The sequence below is a fragment of the Penicillium cataractarum genome (genome assembly GCF_028827025.1).
Source record: "Penicillium cataractarum strain IBT 29864 chromosome Unknown utg000004l, whole genome shotgun sequence".
NCBI classification, from domain to species: domain Eukaryota; kingdom Fungi; phylum Ascomycota; class Eurotiomycetes; order Eurotiales; family Aspergillaceae; genus Penicillium; species Penicillium cataractarum.
Genome location: NW_026622740.1, coordinates 3,443,958 through 3,458,118, shown reverse-complemented (window position 1 = coordinate 3,458,118; position 14,161 = coordinate 3,443,958). Strand labels below are relative to the sequence as shown.

General features: G+C 43.1%; 5 protein-coding genes across 5 annotated transcripts; 3 read left to right on the top strand and 2 right to left on the bottom strand.

Moving 5' to 3' along the window:
* Positions 1-505: 505 nt before the first annotated feature.
* Positions 506-2,950, bottom strand: N7496_005729 (Transketolase; the record flags this gene model as incomplete). Its single annotated transcript, XM_056698658.1, has 6 exons — positions 506-1,040; positions 1,112-1,278; positions 1,347-1,478; positions 1,531-2,228; positions 2,297-2,614; positions 2,683-2,950. 6 exons carry the CDS (start codon positions 2,948-2,950, stop codon positions 506-508), a joined length of 2,118 nt encoding a protein of 705 aa, XP_056557183.1.
* Positions 2,951-3,722: 772 nt separating this feature from the next.
* N7496_005728 (uncharacterized protein) lies at positions 3,723-5,760 on the top strand (the record flags this gene model as incomplete). Its single annotated transcript, XM_056698657.1, has 7 exons — positions 3,723-3,742; positions 3,794-3,822; positions 3,890-4,470; positions 4,534-4,795; positions 4,865-5,290; positions 5,350-5,453; positions 5,659-5,760. 7 exons carry the CDS (start codon positions 3,723-3,725, stop codon positions 5,758-5,760), a joined length of 1,524 nt encoding a protein of 507 aa, XP_056557182.1.
* A 492-nt stretch (positions 5,761-6,252) lies between these two features.
* N7496_005727 (uncharacterized protein) lies at positions 6,253-7,565 on the top strand (the record flags this gene model as incomplete). The annotated part of the gene is made up of 2 exons (XM_056698656.1): positions 6,253-6,743; positions 6,917-7,565. 2 exons carry the CDS (start codon positions 6,253-6,255, stop codon positions 7,563-7,565), a joined length of 1,140 nt encoding a protein of 379 aa, XP_056557181.1.
* Positions 7,566-7,645: 80 nt separating this feature from the next.
* N7496_005726 (uncharacterized protein) lies at positions 7,646-8,274 on the top strand (the record flags this gene model as incomplete). Its single annotated transcript, XM_056698655.1, has 2 exons — positions 7,646-7,824; positions 7,971-8,274. The coding sequence occupies 2 exons, from the start codon at positions 7,646-7,648 to the stop codon at positions 8,272-8,274; spliced, it is 483 nt and encodes a 160-aa protein (XP_056557180.1).
* Positions 8,275-9,127: 853 nt separating this feature from the next.
* On the bottom strand, positions 9,128-9,409 carry N7496_005725 (uncharacterized protein; the record flags this gene model as incomplete). Its single annotated transcript, XM_056698654.1, has 2 exons — positions 9,128-9,327; positions 9,355-9,409. The coding sequence occupies 2 exons, from the start codon at positions 9,407-9,409 to the stop codon at positions 9,128-9,130; spliced, it is 255 nt and encodes an 84-aa protein (XP_056557179.1).
* Between the last annotated feature and the right edge of the window lie 4,752 nt (positions 9,410-14,161).

Sequence of the window (14,161 nt, the reverse complement as noted above, 5' to 3'; positions counted from 1 at the left end):
TTGTGATATAGATCTGTACAATTGTTCATATGCAAGTGTTGAAGTTCTATATACAAAATTGGAGTTGAACTGTCAATAATCAAAAAAATACGTGTGAAAGGGCCTCCTTTCGTCTCAGACACTAGATTTCAATCCTCGTCGAGGTAGAGTATCAAGCTCTGGCAAGTCCGAAGGCATGGATTCACTTACTCTCGGTGATTGCTGCTTCCGTAAAGCGCCCACTCCTTTTATTCCAATTAACATTAAGTTTCTACGTAGGCTTACTGGAAATAGAATCATGTCATGCCTTGTGCAGTGCTCACGACTTAGCCAATTTGCCGGATTGCGGCTGAAATCTGAAATTAAGCCCAGAATTGAGAGAGTCGCCAAATTCGATGATCAGCTCAAAGTTTCAAGATCGAGTTAGTATTGATGTAGAGTAGGATAAAAAAATCACAATTTATTGTTGTAGTAAGTACATCTTTCATCTTAATCTATCTATATCTCAACCAGACTTGGGGAAAGATTACAAGAGTGCCCACGCCTGTTGCCTAGCATCCCTGCCATCCAGCTTCTTCAAGTAAAGTGCCACCTTGTCAGCAATAGATATCGCATCAAGGCCAAATCGGTCATAGTTGCTTTCTCTCGACGCAGAGTATCCAAAGCCTCTCATTCCAATGCTGGCGGTGGCATATCGGGGCCAAGCAAGAGGAACGAATTCCTCTGCACTCACGATAGGAGAGCGGTTGATTGGGAAGACGGAGACTTGGTACTCCCTAGATTGCTTACTGAATATGTCCAAAGAAGGCGCTGAGACTATCCGAGAAGTGATACCTCGCTGTTTGAGAATCTCGGCAGCGGCAACCACGTAGTGAAGTTCGGAGCCGCAACTGACGAGGGTCACATTAGCTCCGACCCGTTCGCAGATCACGTATGCACCTTTTGCTGTATGTTCACGGCTAGTAGATGGCACAGGACCGACAGCATCACGGGCAATCGAAATGAACGACGGCGAATGTCTCTCTCCAAGGGCATATTGATAAGCGCCGATGAGCTCCTCCCTGTAGATATCAGTGGTCAGCGTTTCCGTAGTGGCAAGTATCATTGTATCCCAAAATCAGCTGTCACTCACGCATCACAGGGTCGGATATATGTCAGATTTGGCATCGCTCTGAACAGTGAATCGAGTTCCACTGGCTGGTGGGTTGGTCCATTTTGCCCTTCTTGGAAAGAGTCGTGTGTTCCAATATGGATCACTTGCAGGTTACTCAATGCGCCCATTCGCACGGCCGGGGCAGCCTGTGTAGTTGAAAATATGTTAACGGGGAAATTTGAATGAGACTGTAGAGCTGTAGAGAACCACTTACGTAGAGATAGAACATGAAGAACGTTGAAGTGACAGGAAGGAAGGTGCCGGGGTGAAACGCAGCTAAACCATTCGCAACGGCAGCCATCGCGTGTTCTCGAATGCCATGTCGAATATATCTACCAGTAAAGCTCTATCGATCTGTCAGTTGACCCATATATTGCGACCACCTCGGCGTAACTCACTGTTGCAGGATGGAAGACATCCGCTGCTGAGTATTTAAATTTGTTTGAATTCATGAGATCCGCACCGCCACCGCTTAGAGCAGGATTCGCCTGCCACAAAAGTTCCAAGATCTCTCCATTCGACTCTCTGGTTGCCAGGCCTTGGAACCTGAAGCTGTCCAAACCATCCAATGTGGCAGCCCAATCCCCAAATGACCCTTCTATGCGGGCCGCCAAACGCTCCCCATCCAGGGGGTATTTTGACTTGTACCTGGTAAGGCGATCGTTCCATTCCCGCTGCTGACGGCTCCCGTACGTTTTACGTTCCCGGAAAAATTCCAACATGTTAGGAGGAACGACACGGGTGGATTTGGGATCAATTCCGGCGAGAACCTTCGATCTGGCGATACTTTCCCGATCGAAGGGACCGTGATGAGCCTTAGCAGTTCCCGCAAATGCAGTGTCTGTCCCGATCACAGTGCGAATGTTGATAAACACTGGTTTTCCACGGCAGACACGAGCCAAGTGTAAGGCAGCCACAATGGCTTTGACATCATATCTTCCATCGTAGACCCCAATCACTTCCCAGCCAGAGGCACGCATTTTCGCATTGGTATCCTCCGTGTTAATCCAATCCAGGGGTCCGTCGCACGTCACCTGGTTGTTGTCGTAGAGGAGGACTAAGTTATCTAGCTGTAGGCTTCCTGCTAGTGAGATCGCTAAGTAGTTCCAAAAGCAATTAGCGAATGCAATTCAAAAAGTCTCACTCGAAGATTGATGAACGAACCTTCCAGGGCAACTCCTTCCATGAGACATCCATCTCCCGTCATACAGTATATCTGGGATTGGAGAACCTCGATATCAGGCTTGTTGAAATTGGCAGCCAAGTTTTTAGAAGCAATCGCAAGCCCCACAGCAGTCGCTATCCCCTGTCCCAATGGGCCAGTCGTGACTTCTACCGCGGGACATTCGATCTCGGGGTGGGCATGAGACAAAGTGGTGAATCCATTCAGCTTCGCAGATCCATATCCCTTCAGCTCGTCCATCGTCCAGGCATCGTATCCCACAAGGTAGTTCATCGCGTACAAGAACATGCTGGCATGTCCTGCGCGATCAAATGTGATTAGTTTCTCGTGCATAGAAGGAATAGCTAATGGCCTTCATCAGTCTCACCATTAGACAAGACAAACCGATCCCGGTCGAACCAGTTCGGGTCATTGGGATTGTATCGCATAGCGTATTTCCACAAGGCTACACCAATAGCTGCCATTCCCACCGCTGAGCCACCGTGGCCCCCGCCATTTTGCATCGTCATGTCAAAGACAAGGTTTCGAATTGCGAGGACGGCATAGTCGTCATCTGTTTCTGGCTTCCATGTTGGCTTCCGCAGTATCTCATCACATTTCGAGCCTCGCTCGCTATCATCCAAATGAGGCGCCATTGTATCGTTGTTCTGACTATTCAAGGTCGAGAGATTGTCTATATCGAAAGTGAATAGAAAGATATTGACCAACAGCCATCGCGACCACGTTCAGCAGCTGACATTTATCCCCAATAGTCAGACAGTCACTTCCATGTCCATATGATGTTCAACAAAGCTAATGAGCATGAGTCTTGCACTCAGGCCCACAATTGCGGAGAGTCCTGGCGCGGAGTAGGGCACGGCTAAATTTCCCGATTGGGTATGTCGTATCGACCCTCCTGGAGGTCAAGTGGGATCAATTCACCTTAGCCAGATCTGTCTCCTGTGAGCTCGACTGGTTTGATGCACCTGGGTGTGAAAACCATGCCAAGAAGAAACACCTTCTAGCCACTTCCTTTTAAATCGTCTTCGCCCCTCCATTTGGCTGGAGACTCGCCATGGGCCGTGGAACGACTGCCCTCATGCCACAGTCACCATATTTGAAGGCTTTTCCTGTCGCGTGTTCGTTCCTCATAGTTTCCAGGCCAAACTTTATTTCGTATTGGACAGCTAGAGGTCTCAGGAAATCCTAACCGACAAATCCAAGGACGTTGATTTAAGAGCCACCTAGGTGGTTACCCCAGCCTTAGGTAATGATTACGGATAATAGGTTGATCCGTTCCGTATTCTATTAGATTGGCTTCGTAGGATTCTTGTCTCAATACTATCCACAGTGTCTATCTTTGCCAGTAATTTCAATTAAGTGACTATCCTGTGCTCCATAAAAATATTGAGAACCACTCTCGTGACTATGAGGACTCGAACTGGCTGGTAAGGTTAATACCATCCATATCCGACGGAGTGCTGACATATCCATATCAGCGTCACCTGTCGGTCTCGGCACTTGAAATGTAGGTCCTTTCTAACGCATCATGCATATTTTCAATAATGTACGGCGATGACTGACTCATATACCAGGCGACGAGACTAAACCAATATGCAACCGCTGCAAGCGCGGAAAGCGAGAATGTGTCCAGGCCGACCCGGCCGCCAACTTTCGATATGTTTTCACAACCGCTGCAGGGGTCAAACCCCTAGCAGCCTCCCAGAAGAAGACTCGGCCAGTCAGGCATTCTACGTTGATTACTGATGATCGCGATACGACTGCTCATAGCCCCGGGGACAATTTAGAAACAGCTTCATCTCCCGGTGTCTTAGAACAAGATGTCTATCCATACATACCTCACGATGAAGAGCAATTGGATTCAGCCAGCCAGCCACCACTTCAAGCAGAGCTATCGCCAGAGATGTCAGATAATGCCATTTTAGATCCCACCCTCTCTGCGGTCACCTGTGAACCCATGCACATCCGTAGTGTTGCAGACTCGACAAGCTACCATGGGCCCTCGCCACAGAGCAATAACAGCGTCAGTATCGCGGGGACGATGACAGGGACAGGTGTTTCAGAATTATATGCACGTTCTCGGGAAGATGCCGGTCTGAGGTGCCGTGAAGAAGCAGCGCTTCTCAAATTCTTCAAGGAGCATTGGGTCCCGGGCGTATGCATCCCCGGTCTAAGGTTTCCTGTCGCACACCGACTAATAACGGTTCGATAGGAATAGCTCGACTCACAAGATGCGAATCATCAGTTTGCGCTGGAGGTACACCAGCGTGCACCGAGAACTCCGGTTCTACTGAACGCGATTCTGGCAGTCGCATCACTTCACCAGAGCAGACTTTCCGGTTCTTCGATTGTGGTTGCAGAGCAGTACCACGAGGAATGCGTGAAACTGATTCTTGGCATGCTCAACCAGGCAGATGGACCAATTGATGATATACTCCTGGCCACCACTGTAATTCTGCGCGTTTACGAGCAAATGAATGGTCTGTGATTTTGCTTTAACACCATCAATTCAATTTAGTCCTCGGACAGCTGACACTGAGCCTTTGCAGGATCATTCAACGATGAAGAGTGTCACTTACTAGGAGCCTCCGCTCTAGCTTCGGCACCAGCGGCTACCAGCGGCCGCCTCTGGAAGGCAGCCTTCTGGGTCTATCTCCGTCAAGACATCTACATGGCGATTTTGGGCCAGCGACCTATCAAAACAGATCTAACAATCTGCACGACATGGGCAAATGAGGAACCAACCAATGATTACGAATGGAGCCAAGCCATTATGCTCATTGTCGCCGATATAATTGGCTTTTGTTTTTCCACGCTGTGGGATGATCCAGCAGAGAGATGGGCATCCCTACGTGAAAGATTGGATAATTGGGCATTCTCCCGGCCTGCGTCTTTTGAACCGTATTACTATAATGAGAGGAACATGGCTGCTGGGAGGTGCTTCCCTGACTTTTGGCTTTTCGAACAATGCCATGGTGAGTAATCCACTCATGTTGTAAGCATTCGGCAATTCATTGATATGGCTGCTCTGCAGTTACGGCGATTATCTACTACCACATGGGCTATGCGCTTCTCCTTATTTACGACCCAAACCACGCAATGGGCATCAATGCCCGACGTCAACAAAAGGTACTTGAGGTATGTATACTTGAAATGATTGTTCCCATACTCAGTTCTAAATGGCACTTACTCACCCTGCTCCCATTCAACACAGGTCCAAGTAGCCCATCATGCTCATATAATATGTGGAATCTGTTTATCGAATCCCACAAGCGAGACACGTCGAACGGCTTGCTATGCAATGTTCCTCTGTTGCCGTTATATAACAAACCCCATGGAGCAGCTGGCTATTCTCGATATGCTAGAGCAAGCCGAGATAGAAGATCAATGGCCCACAGCACGGATATCCCAAGTATTGAAGGAGGAGTGGGACATCCTCGGCTGATGACAGGAGAAGAAGGGCAGTTATTCCTCGGGTTTGGTAGCGGAGGATGTTGCGATGATCATTATGGATCAGGTCTTGTATGCTCGTCAACTACCCACAAAATAGAACCATTTTGCCTGAGAGGTATCGGCCGAGCTTTCCTAGTCCCTTTCGCTTGGAAATCAAGACTTCGGCGCTTCATCTAGCTGGTCTTCTGTGGAAAGTGTCCCGAGTCAGTGCTACGTGAAATTAGCACCAGCGGAATGACCCATGAGGGTGGATTACGGCGGACGATACGCGCCATTTTTCATAACCCCTTCCGCCCCTACTACCGCCCCCATAAGTAGACTAGCCTAGCAGGCCCTTGTCACCGCCATCAACTATCCTATATAACTAAGCAATCACCCAATGCTTCTCCATCACCATCGAATGCTCCTCCATCGCCATCGAATGCTCCTCCATCATCATTAAATAATCCTCCATTGATCTCTTCTATTATTACTACTATATACTATGCCTCGGCCTCCTGTCAATCTTGATCCTTACCAGGAGGAAATTACTAGGCTTGTTCATACGAATTCTACTAATGAGGATATCTGTGCTTTCTTGCTAAATACATATGGTATTAGGATCTCTCCTGTTACTATACATCGGCGGCGAAATGCATGGGGTCTTCATACTCCACGGGCTTACTACCAAAAGGATAGTCCTAATGAGATCAATCGCAATCAGATAGTATATAACCTTCTTCAGCTATCGTTAGATACGAAGGAAATCCTTCGTCTCTTACAAAAGATGGGGATACCATCATCTGAACGTTCTCTTTGTCGTATACGGCAGAAGCTTGGTGTTAAGCTACGTGTTGACAATGCTGCTGAGCGAGCCTCTCAGGAAAGACTTATTGAGAGGATTCTTACTGCAGAGGATCAGATTGGAGATATTGAAGGATATGGCCGACGTTACCAGCAAATTCACCTGCGTAGCCAGGGAGTTTTCATCGCAAGGTAAGTAAGTATTATATGGTCGTGTCAATCGGTCATATGGTCATGTCAATCGGTCATATGGTTATATCAATCGGTCATATGGTCATGTCAATCGGTCATATGGTCATGTCAATCGGTCATATGGTCATATCAATTGGTCATATGGTTATATTCGTTACTAATGATTCTAATAGAGATCGTGCCTACGAAATCTACCGAACTATCAACCCAGATGGAATTGATGACCGCCGGTCTGGCTTTCAACGCCGACGAGGTGCCTATATATGCGATGGGCCTAATGCAATCTGGCATCTTGATGGCTATATGAAATTAGAACCTTTTGGTATTGAAATCTACGCAGCAATTGATGGCCACTCTCGATATGTTATATGGATATATATTGGGATATCTGCACGTACTGCAGTAAGTGTCCTTCGGCAGTATCTTGATTGTGTGAAATCGAATGGGTATATACCACGAAAGCTTCGGGTTGATCTTGGTAGTGAGACGGTATTAATTGGCGATGCCCATGTTGCTCTACGAGAATCATTGAATGCTCCCCCATCACCATTGAATGCTCCTCCATCACCATCGAATGCTCCTCCATCACCATCGAATGCTCCTCCATCACCATCGAATACTCCTCCACTTCCATCGGATACTCCTCTATCATCATTAGTTTCTCGATTTCGAAACTACTTTATCTACGGGCGCAGTATTGACAATCAGCGTATTGAATCCTGGTGGGGGCAGCTTGCACAGTTAAGTATCTTCGTCTATCATGAGTATTTTAATATACTCTTAGGCGATGGAATCTATTCAAAGCAATGCATTCCTGAGTAGGTAAGTAGAGGTATACTATCGACAATTTTACCTAGTAATCCCTACTAAAAAATGTCTAGATAGTACTTCTTGCCATCTACATGCCTATTCTACGATCTCGCGTTCAATCATACGTGAGCAGTATATGGAATGTACACCCGATTCGTAAACAGCCTAAGCGGCCACATATCGTTTCTGGTAAACCAATAATGAATTACTACTATCCTACCGAAGATACTCCTGATTGCAAGGAATCTTTTGACCCTTCTCTTCTCCAGAGGTATGTTTCTATTCTATGGTCAATTCCTTCTATTCTATGGTCAATTCCTTCTATTCTATGGTTAATTCCTTCTATTCTATGGTTAATTCCTTCTATTCTATGGTCAATTCATCGTATACTATGATTAATTTATCTTATACTATTAGGCTCCAGGAGGATGTGGCAGAATGGGATCCTACTGAATACCTTCCGCCTTCTACACTAGATTGGTGCCGTCTACAAATGGTAGAAATTGGCCAGCAAGAAGTGGGCGAGCCGTTTGACCCTGAAGACCCTCTCATTCAGCTTCTAGGTGATAGAAAGCAGCCATATCGGAAGGTATATGAGACTATGCGTGCGAGGGCCCTTCTACACTACCAATCAGGTACTTTGCCTATATTAGCACTAAGTATGAAACCTACCGGTGCATTCTCATGGGGTCCGAGCGGTCAATGGCATCAGGGCGCATAAGCCTCCGAACTCTTTTAGGATTAGAAGACGGCAGAGCATATTCTATCTTCTCTCGGGCATATTCTCTCTTCCATCGTACATATTCTCTCTTCGATCGAACATATTGTGTCTTCTATTCACTATCTTCCTCTATCTACTAGGATGGCATCTGAACCATCTATCCCCCTCGCTGCTCTATAGGCTACTCTTAAACAGCTATTAGAGACTATATTAGCAACTACAGATCCTTCTTCATCTACATCATCATCAACAAGAACACCAACAGCTACACCAACACCATTATCATCATCGATATCAGATATTTCGACATCAGCTTCGTATATTCCGGCATCGGCTTCGCGTATTCCAGTATCGGCTTCGCATATTCCAGCATCGGCTTCGCGTGTACCATCACAGCTTAATTCTCGTTTTGAATTGCTTTCTGGTACTGCTAGCCAGGTTCGCAGTGCTTATATTGGACGCCCACAGGCAACTATACCACCACTACTACCACTAGAAGATAGGCTGCGGCAGCATCCGCGAAAATCCAAATCCGCTCCGCATCCGCTCCGCAGATTGCGGATATGGATACGATTCTGATATCCAACTATCCGCGCGGATTGGATGCGGAGTTAGGCTTCAGAAAGTTGGATATCCGCGGATATCTAGCGGATTCGAAAACAGTACAAACATGCCAAGTCTCGCGATCTGATTAGGCATACACATCTTATGCAGATTTTAAGGTAATATTCTGTACTACCAGTATTATATATTATCGAATTAATTACATGTTCGCGATACAGAAATTATTTCTAATAGTATATCGAATTAGTTCACTGTTTAACTGCTTTATTTAGCGTATTATATAGTTATACTATGGCTTCCCCATCTCGAATCCGTCTGGTAACCTTAGCTTCTTCCGAATCCTTCCTGTCCGGGTCTGTGTACTATCGAATGCTGTTTCCTCTAGTAGGGCACTATTATCTAGATCTAAACTATCTATAGGCTGCTTTAAGGAGTAAGAGATCGCTAGTTCATCTATATCATTATCGGAATCCTCCTCTTGTAGCTCCTCTTAGCATCCTTCCTCTTTATTGTCACTAATCGGTTCTATAAACTTAAGTGATGGTGGAGATAGACGGCTCTGATTAAGCATAGTAGCTTCACTAGATAAGAGATACTCCTTAATTATCTCGATCTCTGCCTATTTTAGCTTAAATTTAGAGGAAAAGTGATGAAGTATTAGACCCTTAATTATGTCTAGCCTTAGCTACCCACGGCGATAATAGTAGATATCACGAGTATAATTAAATAAACGCTCTACTCCTACTCCGCTAGCAGGAATCGAGAGAATATCTCGTGCTATTCTAGTAAGCACTAGGAATTCCTGCTTATATTCTTTCTAGTAAACACGTGGGTTTCCCTTACTAAGCCCTAATCTTTTTATTAGATATAGTAGATAGATTAAATAAATAAGAGGCTTACCTTTCGATAGATATCGCGTAACCTTATCTTACCGGCCATTAAATTTATTAGTGGGGAGCGTGGTTTGTTGTGAGTTATAAAGTATTATAAGCTCTTTATCCTCTATATTATTAATCTTCTCTAAGGTATCTAGTTAGTGAGCTTCCCTCTAAGCTTGTTTCTGATAAGTTATAAACTTATTTCGAAATATGTCTTGATACTACCTTATGAAATTAATATCACTACCTCTCTAATCCTTATTATCAAAGTATCGTAGCTTCTTTGATGGGTATAGAATTGTTGCTAATGCATAGGTTGTACTATATATACTATTATCGGTTCTACTGTAATATTTAGAGAGCTTTTTCTGTGCTAGCTAAAGTGCCCGAAGCATGCTTTTCTTCTAGTATACACGCTTATATCTTAACTTCTTCTTAGCCTCTTTAAGGTGGGTAAAGAGTCTGTTATAGATGCTAAAGATATGGTGTACTATATAGTCCCTAGTCTTTGATAAGACATTAGTAAAGTTAAAGAAAGGCTTAGTAATTAACAGAAGATACTTAACCTGGTGCTACTCCTTATCGTTAAGCTTAAACTGAGTATATTGATTTATAGTATAATACTTATTAAAGCAAGATTGAAGCTTTCGCGTACGGGTAAGTATCAAGAAAGTTAAGTTCTAGCGTGTGCGTATATCTTGAATTAGAACAATCTTTAGCTCCTTTTTTTGTAGCCCTAGGAATGCCTCACGGCGTTATAGGCTTGTATTAATAAATACTATAAACCCTCGGACCTATAGTAGTGATTAGTTAAATTTATTGAAAGGGAATAGAATTAAAGAGACCTTTTTAAGGGTATTTACGATTAAACGAGTAGAACACTTTGTCTGGAGATCTAAATTTCGCTTACTTAACTACTCCGATTCGGCTTTATTATTCTCGGGTACGGCCTTTAGCTTTCTAAGGAGCTCTTGTAGGTAGAGCTGGATTATATGAGTAATATAGGGTACTCGAAAGATCGAGCTACTAGATTAAAGAAGGGACTAGACTGTCTCCTGGATACTAATTATTATGGTATTATTGTTTGTAGTATTATCAGTCGTGATTAACAATACTCGGTCGGTAATCTTATAGTGTTATAGAATCTGAATAATAGTATTACTTAGATTACTACTAGTATGTGATCTATAGAGATGCTTAAACCTAAGTAGTACTTTATGATAGTTCTAATCTTGATTAATAAAATAACTAGTGATTACTATAAATGCTTGTTTAAATAGAGATGTCCAGTAATCAAGCGTAATTGAGATTCGGTATCTATCTGGGAGTTTATTGAGTATCTCTCGCTGCTAGACTTCCACCGATGTATTAAGAAGTCGTCGTATTGTTCGGGTAGAGGGAATATTAAGCTTTGAGTCTGTAATCCGAGCGTAATTAAGAAGACTTCTGAAACTAGTATGCTCGATGATCCGAAATGGAAGCCGGGCTATAGTTATAAATTTAAGAATCTTTTGTTGAAAGGTAGACTAATCGAATAAGGAAGATATCTGCGTATACGGCTAAAGATATATGAAGTGTAAGTAAGGCTTCCTAACTTAAAGGGCCTAGCTCTAAGGGAAAGATAGACTATATTCTGTAGAAGTTAATTAATGCCCTGCTTCTTTGAGCCCGAAGGCTTCGTATATATAATGCTTTTTATATGTATCTTTATCGGAGACGTTCCTGCCCGACGATGACTTGGATGAATAAGAATAGCCTGGTAGCGCCTATATATCACCTTAGGCTCACTAGTCTTCTTATATATAACTTGATTAAAGCAGTCCTAAATATTAGATGTCTTTTGCTTGCTTTACCACTGGATTAACTTCTGTAAGTCCTCCTTCTTACCGAATTCTGTCTTTAGTCACTACTTAACAAAACTCTTCCGGGAACTCTCTATATTAGGGTCGGTTAGGTTATCGTTAAAGAGGATCTAATGCTTTTGGAGGTGCTTGCCGATACGACGAAGTGATTCCGGTGCACGAATAGTATAACGGTGTCGTATAGGCGGAAGAGAGTAATTAGAAAATGAGGTTATAGTACGACCTGCTTGGCTTGGGAAGTTAAGGAAGTCGTCCGATTGTAGGATATCTGGATCTATAAAAGACTTAGTATATTGAGATACTGGATATTAACTATCTGAGTGCTAGGATCGAGGTATAGTGGTAAGGTAAGGGAGGAAGTAAGGTATAGGATATAACTAGAGAAATAAGAAATACAGAATTCGAATACTTACTAAAGTGACTAGGCTAGAAAGATTAGGGGGATGCTTAACTATTAGGTGTAGCTTGCGCGACCGTGACTTAGATACGACTAGAATATGAAATATCGATATATTATATTCCCTATCTAAGTATAGAGAATAACTAATGAGGTAGTCTAGTAGAATATTCTATCTAGGTCTCTGATTGGATTAGAAGATTCAAGTTGATATTAAATTGGATATTTATTAGATGTTTGTTGATATCCGCTGGATATCCAATAAATATCTAACTAATATCCGTATGAGAGCGAATTCAAAATTATGAAGTCTAACAATTCTAATAAATCTACTATGTTTTTAATATATCTTTATATTATAATCTACTGATTAAATTATATTTCCTAATTCTTTAAGCTTTAAAGATTTTATACTCTGGAAGATTTAGTTATATTATAGCAAATTAAGCGTTTTCATCTTTTAATGGTCTTCTTCTATAGAATCTACACTAACTTTCACACACTAAAATATATATCTCTAACATCAACCAAAATAACGAGAACCGCTACTTTAATGAAATCAAAATTACCACTACCCACTATATCCCTTAGGAATTAATTTATTATAAATAGCTAAGAGAATAGAATCTCTTCTTAAATGTATTCATATTTTATATTCTTTTAACTAGTAGCTTATATATAAGATGGTAATTCTACCATAAACAACCATAACATACTGATATATCTGTAATGTGATTGGAAAAAGAGTGCTTAGTCAGCTGTATAAGGGTCACATGAAGTGCCAAAATAAGTTAAATTAGCGAATTTTATGCTAGTGCGGATAATTGTTGGATTTTGCGGACATCCGTTGGATGTCGGCGGATATCCAACAGTTGGATGCGGATGTCGAAGTGGTATCCAACGTCCGCAATCTGCGGATGCGGATATGACTTTGACATCCAACGGAGCGGATTTGCCGCAGCCTACTAGAAGAGGTAACAATTAATGCATCCTTCTATTTGTTAATAGATGGTGAGGATATTACACTAATCAAAGGTAATATACTATCTTCTCTCTATCATATACTTCTATATTCTTACTATATACTTCTTTAGGTGCACATATCTCTACCAATATAATTCCTTCGGTGGAATGGCTTACTATGGGTAGTTTTGCATACTCTCTGGTACAAAAACTAGGTTACCTACCTATTGAATTCGAATTCAACCACGACGATGAGGCATTCCTAGCTAGGACGGTTACACAGTATACAAAGAAAGGACCATTAGAAGCGCAGTATCTCCTACTAACTAGTCCATCTGGGTCTACTAGGTGGACTTCTGGTCAGTTATGCCGATTGGTCAACTAGGAGAAGGGGGCAAGGATCTTCCATGTTATTATAAAACGATCAAAAGACACCGTGGAAAGGATGACATATGGACTACCATCTCGGTCTACGATATCAATTGAAAGACAGCTAGCAGCTATGGAAGACTCAGCGAGCATCATGGAAGACCCGGTGAGCATTATGGAAGACCCGGTCCCTATTATAGAGGACCTACCACGAAGCAAGCGAAGACGTGCTACACCACCAGTGACACGGAGGAACTTACGTCGGCGACTACAAGGATGACGGAGACTATATATTTAAACTAGAGGAGGGAATTACTACTGTCGGCAATTCATGTACTTAATAATCATATAGTTTAAGTCATCGCTTTATAATATTAGTCCTTAATAACGATAGAAGAGCATTCGATGGTGATGGAGGAGTATTCGATGGTGATGGAGGAGTATTCGATGGTGATGGACTTAGAAGTTTAGATGTAATTCTGCCGTTTTTCTGCCAGTTCTATCTATAGGTTTTGAAAAATGGCAAGGGGTTATGAAAAATGGCGTCTATCGGCCGCCGTAGGTGGATATTCTTGGCGCCTTTTCCATATTCGGCACCTCGAAACGATGTCTCCTGTAAGTAGTCATTTTCTACGGAACAAACCTCACAAGGTTTTGGCTGATCGAATCGAGCGTGGACAGTGGTGGCCTTGGCTTACCGAACTCAGTCGAAGGATTCACATACTTTCTTCCTTCAGACTTTGCCCCAGATCCCATAGCGACTCCACAATCCGGGGTAAGCTATGAATTTACGTCCGACAAGTATACCGATGAATATAAGAACCGAAGGATGGATTGATATCCAAGAGAAGGGA